At 33.7% G+C, this 6,283-nt stretch overlaps 2 protein-coding genes across 2 annotated transcripts; one reads left to right on the plus strand and one right to left on the minus strand.

The window, feature by feature from the left end:
- Positions 1-8: 8 nt before the first annotated feature.
- LOC107070517 (cysteine-rich hydrophobic domain-containing protein 2) lies at positions 9-3,341 on the minus strand. The gene is made up of 4 exons (XM_015328793.2): positions 2,877-3,341; positions 2,592-2,802; positions 2,402-2,518; positions 9-2,326 (listed from the first exon to the last, which is right to left on the minus strand). Exons 1-4 carry the CDS (start codon positions 2,993-2,995, stop codon positions 2,276-2,278), a joined length of 498 nt encoding a protein of 165 aa, XP_015184279.1. The 5' UTR covers positions 2,996-3,341; the 3' UTR covers positions 9-2,275.
- A 330-nt stretch (positions 3,342-3,671) lies between these two features.
- On the plus strand, positions 3,672-6,016 carry U4-U6-60K (U4-U6 small nuclear riboprotein factor 60K). The gene is made up of 5 exons (XM_015328871.2): positions 3,672-3,858; positions 4,059-4,592; positions 4,682-5,059; positions 5,131-5,344; positions 5,432-6,016. Exons 2-5 carry the CDS (start codon positions 4,070-4,072, stop codon positions 5,889-5,891), a joined length of 1,575 nt encoding a protein of 524 aa, XP_015184357.1. The 5' UTR covers positions 3,672-3,858; positions 4,059-4,069; the 3' UTR covers positions 5,892-6,016.
- The last annotated feature ends 267 nt before the right edge of the window (positions 6,017-6,283 follow it).

A 6,283-nucleotide genomic window follows, 5' to 3' on the forward strand; every position in this document is an offset into this window, starting at 1 on the left:
GGTAAACGTATTTACAATGATTTTTTATTATATGAACAACTAATTCACACTTTTGATCAGGTGACAAAAAAAGAAACAATGAAGCATTTTGTTGAAATTCTTATAATAATGAATAAATAAATAAAATATTAAGTTTTGTCTGTGCACGATCGATCACACATCTTCCATCGGACACTTTGTCACTATCGTGAACAGTGATGATCTCCTGTTATTAGAAGCTGCAAAGGCACCTGTCGTCAATTATCATAACATCGAATTATTCTTTGTAAATATCATTCCAATGCAGATACCAGCATGTATATCATATATGGTTGCGAACAGAGAGACGACTGTATTACACGCGTCTATAGATACATGACGATGTAGTAGATGTGTTCAAAGTTCCTTCGGGTGGATGGACGAGGGAGGATAAGATTAAGTACATTCATTATTTTCGATCAACTCGCGTATCTACCAACAAATACGAGACGATTCATATAAAACTCGAACTTTCTTTAACTTTTTTTTTTTTTAACCTTTATTGTTTCGTGATAATAAATACAAAAATTTCAAAAAGATAAATCCAATGCAGAAAATTGTGACTAGCATTTGATAAAACATGTTTGTTCGTTTCATACAAGTTTGATGAAATTGTTGGTAAATGCATATATATATTTAAAATTTACATACAATTGGAAAAATATTTTTTTTCTTTTTCTTTCTTTTTTTTTTTCTTCTTCACAGCCACTGAATAGCAACAAAGGTATCTATTACGATGTGTATCGATTACAAATTTCACTTTGTGTTCTATCATTATTTCTAATCGCATCGTTTCTAACAAATCAAAACGAATCGTATAGTCGTTAGATAAGTAAATGAACAATGAATCGTTATTTAATTATCTAGTAATAGTAACGTAAAATAAAAAAAAGATTATCCTGAGATATATATATATATATATATATATGTATATATATATAATACATGACATACAGCAGGGTACACCACTATCCAGATAATTGATATTATTTAGGATGACAAATTGCACGCAAAACATGATTATGACAGTAATACGAAGAAGAGACAATTAATATTTATTTTTTCTTGCACCGACGCCGATTATAAATTATAAATGTCTATTGTTACTATTTCGTGCATGATTATATAATTAATCAACAATATGCAGCGATTGTAAGGAATAGCAAGTTAAGTGCAAAAGCATATTTCAATATTTCTTTATAATAAAATAATTCTGCTTGTAACATTTGATTAAAATTGTATTTAAAATGAATTCGTAAGCTGTAAACGAGCTGTAAACGAGCTATAAACGAGCTGTAAACGAGCTGTAAACGAGCTGTAAACGAGCTGTAAACGAGCTGTACACGAGCTGTACACGAGCTGTACACGAGCTGTACATATACATAGCGTTATTTCTAATATCACTGTGGTAAGAAATCAATCTATACATAAAATAAATCTATACGTATACACAAATATATACAACACATGACGTATATGTGATATATTTTGCGAACTATACAAAAATTGTCCTACAGTCATTTTCACTTTTTTACATTACTTTCTACAATTGAATATGTTCGTTGTACTGATCGAGATTAATTTCTTACCTGAGAATTCAAATGTATACTAATTAGCCAATAAATTGTATTATTAAATATTAGTACATAGATAAAAGTAAATGAAAAATAAGAAATAATAGTGCTTCTTTCTATGCTAGTGCTAAATTGCGGATAGTACTTTTTTCAGAAGAGTATCCGTTAAAACATTGTTCTTCGTAAATGTCGTAAATTCGACAAAATACCTTCTTATCCCTTCTCGATTCGTCAATAATACATATCAACAAGAAGATTCTTTCATTTTATTATGAAAGATGAGAGTGTAAATGGCTCGTATTTCGATCGTTCATTTCAATCTTTCTCTCTAAGGTATCTTAAATCAATGGTAATAACATACGCGCAGACGGGGACGACCTCGATTAACGCCATTCGAATTTCTACAATCAATGTAACTTGTGTAGATTGTATTATCATATAATGCAACATTGGCGTCAATTGAGAACTATAACTGCTGCTATTGCCCATATATCTATCTTATTATTGTACTGTGTATTCCTACGCATAATATTTACAAAAATATGCGTTCCACCAAACATCTATGGCATTATGGCAATACCTACTCTGCCTTTTATCCATTCAATATAATTGGAAATTAACATTATCTGGCTAATTAAGTGCCTGTTATATTTCCTATTTCATCAATTATACAAGTCATTATTTTAATCTGGTCTGTATATCGGTATTTTGGGAATAAATTCGATTAAAAGTACCTGCAAATTAATAAATAGTATTATTTCATAAATTTTGGTTAACAATTAAATTGTATTGTAACTTTTTCAACATACGTATTCCATCATGGAGGAGCTATCACATCTTTGTTTAGTTAGTCGCCAATGTAACCCGAGTTTATGATACAGTCTACCATTCTCCCATTCTAACAATTTATTAAGCAAATGCTGTGTCTATTTAAAATAAGAACATAATTATAGTAATAGTATAAAAGTAGAATGTGTGATTAAACAAATGAAGACTCACCCTTTTACTTAGGCAAATGACTGGCCACAAAGAACATCCCAATGTACAGCAGCAACAAACGCAACCACAGAATAACCATTTAACGTTAACTGGTAAAGTCTTTTTTAAGACGCTATTTATTCTCATAACGGTTGCCTTGAATTCTTCCGGCGCTACTCTGGATACCAGGCCACTGGGAAACTCGGATTCGAAACGATTGCTAAGTCCAAACCTAGGATATCAAAGTATAATAAGTATTTCATTAAAAACAAAACAACACAATAGATATATTATGCATGTACTTACACAGTCATATTTCCAGCTCCACGAATAATTATAGGATCAGGCACCATCGTCACATAATGCTCTTCCAAATTTTGTTCATTTTCCTCTTCCTCCTCGTAAATGGCATCAAAGTCCGCCATATTCAATTAACAAATTCGATTGTTCCCGCTTTAAAAGGCAATGTATACGAATGAATATACAACAACAATATCACGTAGCAACTAAACCTTGACTATTCTTCTAAAGGCAACAAGGCAGCAAGCAATTTAGGGTTTCACAATCAGGGTTGCACGTTTTTTATTTTATTTTATTTTTAATATTTTCTTTCTCTTTAAATCCCACTAGAAACTTTCTCTTTAGCATGTTTTTTCTCCGTTGCTCTCGAAATCATCGTATCTTTTTAAAAATAAACGATGATGATAAGTATACGATTGAAGAACAGTTCAGCTGTTTCCTGTTCTAAGATTTCCTTCCTAATTCTCTGACTAATTCTCTTCTCGAAACACTAATCGATAGCCACTTCGATAGTCGATAGTCCATAGATTCATCAACTCGAGTTTCGATAATCGATATTAGCTCATCGTGTCGTCATCGTGTATGCAGTTGGCTGCGATACACTGATAATGATCCCATTCGTACGATAATTGGAGGTCCTGTACGATCCATTTGGGGGATCAAAGGTCATCAACTTTGAAAAAGTTGGACCTTTGACACTTTTTCCACATTTTGAAAATCTCGTTCGAGAAATTGTCGGATTTCAAATTTTCCCGGGGCGTACGATAATTTTACGCCCCTGTGTCGATCAGACGAACTAAAGTCTCTGGGATCACTGTACACTGTGGGCGGTTTATTCGGTTGATATATGTCATCACATTGTTTATGTATTATTTATTCTACCTATAACCGTTTTAAATATTAATTACAAGTGTCAAAGTATTTTGTGCATTAGAAGGATAATTCTTTAGGTGAAAAAACGTAAATTTCTACGTTAATTATTAATAAGGTATATAAAAGAAAATGTTAATACGTTATTGCATATAGAGGTTAAGTTTAAGTTTTGCTTGAAATTCATCTATTTTGTTCTTACTATTTATTATGTGCACTATATTTTTCTTCTATTTTTCTTCTATTAAATAGTTTAATATATTTCAATGGAAATGCTTATCAATTAATATGTTCATTAATTTATATGAATTACAATAGTTTCAGAAAATATGTCAGACGACGAAGATTTGGTATATGTAAAGAAACAAAAAATTGTACATTATGGATCTTTGGAAGAAGCAGAACGTGCTCGTCTTGCTGCAGCAGCAGAGGGTTCGGAAGAAGAAAAAGAAGCCAATAATTCTAACGATGCAATTAACGTATCCATGGCTGGCAATATACATATCTCCAATGAATATATGGAATTGGAAGATGAAATGTCGAAAGATAGGCAAGCATTGTTGGAAGAATTTGAACGCAGGAAGAAGGCCAGACAGATCAACGTATCCACGGATGATTCAGAGGTAAAAAAGAATTTAAGACAGTTAGGCGAGCCAATATGTTTGTTCGGCGAAGGTCCTGCAGATAGACGAACCAGATTAAGAGAGTTGTTGGCGAGCCTTGGAGAGGATGCGATAAAGAAGAAACACGAAGAAGAAGAAAAGCCTTCTCATGCGGTTGAGAGGGATACAGAATCTACGTGGTATCACGAGGGACCGGAATCTCTTCAAATAGCTCGTTATTGGATAGCAAGTAATAACAACCAACTTTATATTTTTCAAGAAAAACGAAATAACAAGCTTTCATTTTGTATGTTGATTCTTCTTTTTCTTCTCTTGCAGCTTTTTCTTTAGCCAGGGCAAAAATCAGGTTAGAAAAAGCAAGACAGGATTTTGAATTGCCAGGTGCTACCCGTACAGCTCGTAGACAAGAACTTTTGAAAAAGCTCCAAGCCTTATCCATATATTGTTCTCAAATCGGTGATACAAGACCAATATCGTTTTGTCAGTTTAGTCCTAATTCAAAAATTCTTGCTACAGCCTCGTGGTCTGGCTTATGCAAATTATGGTCTGTACCAGACTGTACTCTCTTACGAACTCTTCAAGGTCACGCCTGTAACGTCAGTTGCATCGTTTTCCATCCTAATGTCACCCTTTCCGAAGAGATTGTAGGAGACGAAGCAGGACAGACATGCGTATTGGCATCTTGTGCTTCAGATGGTATTCATATTTAAGGTATTTTTAGTATTTTTTTGTTTCTTAAGTCGCTTTATACAATTGTCTCTTTTTAGGTACTGTCAAATTATGGGCTGGCGGTAAAGGTGAAGAACCTTTAGCAGAAGTTGAAGGACATGAACCACACAGAGTTTCACGGATTGCTTTTCATCCATCGGGAAGATTTCTTGGAACTTGTTGTTACGACGCCTCCTGGCGGTTATGGGATTTAGAACAACAGGCAGAAGTTTTGCATCAAGAAGGTCATGCTAGAGCTGTACACTGTATGAGGTAATTTGCATACTATTCTAAAAAGTTATTAATGATATATATTAATACAGGCAGTAATAAATAAATACGTCTTCTATTCCAATATAGCTTTCAGTCGGATGGTAGTGTCAATGCTACCGGTGGTCATGATTCTTTTGGTAGAGTTTGGGATTTACGAACGGGTAGATGCATTATGTTCATGGAAGGGCATTTAAAATCTATCTTTGGCATCGATTTTTCACCCAATGGTTATCACATAGCCACAGCTAGCGAAGATAATACTTGCAAGATCTGGGATCTACGGAAAAGGTCTTGCATATACACTATTCCTGCTCATACCAATTTATTATCGGACGTGAAATATCAAAGAGGAGAAGGCCAGTATTTGGTTACATCATCGTACGATAATACGGCCAAAATTTGGTCGAACAAAACCTGGCAACCGTTAAAAACTTTGCCAGGGCACGATGGCAAAGTGATGTCCATCGATGTTTCTCCCGATCACAAATTTATCGCGACCAGTTCCTACGATAGGACATTTAAATTATGGGCACCCGAAAATATTTAACATATCTAAATAATAATAAATAATAGAAAAATTCCTTCTTTCCTAAGGAAGAAAGAACAACAGAATTATTTGTATACTTTCGACATACAATTTTAAGTAATAAAAAGAAATATCTTTACGTTGCATCACGTTGCATCACGTTGCATTGCGTTATTCGTATGCGAAGTGTCGCCTACGCAACGTGGATTTTAAAAAAATAAAATATTTTTTTTTTTAAATATCGTTCAACGATCGTTCAACGTTGTAAATATTTACTAATATATTACGCAATCAAAGAGGGATGGATCTATTGGACCCTGTACCCGTTGTTATGGTGCACCTTTGGTTGGCCCTCGTATCTAACTTAACGTCATCATCTCTGATAAAAGGCAATTGACGCAAGTATTCTTACA

The sequence above is a fragment of the Polistes dominula genome, unplaced genomic scaffold (assembly GCF_049000335.1).
Source record: "Polistes dominula isolate Pdom_NZ unplaced genomic scaffold, Pdom_raw_medaka contig_11, whole genome shotgun sequence".
In the NCBI taxonomy this organism is placed as follows: Eukaryota; Metazoa; Arthropoda; class Insecta; order Hymenoptera; family Vespidae; genus Polistes; species Polistes dominula.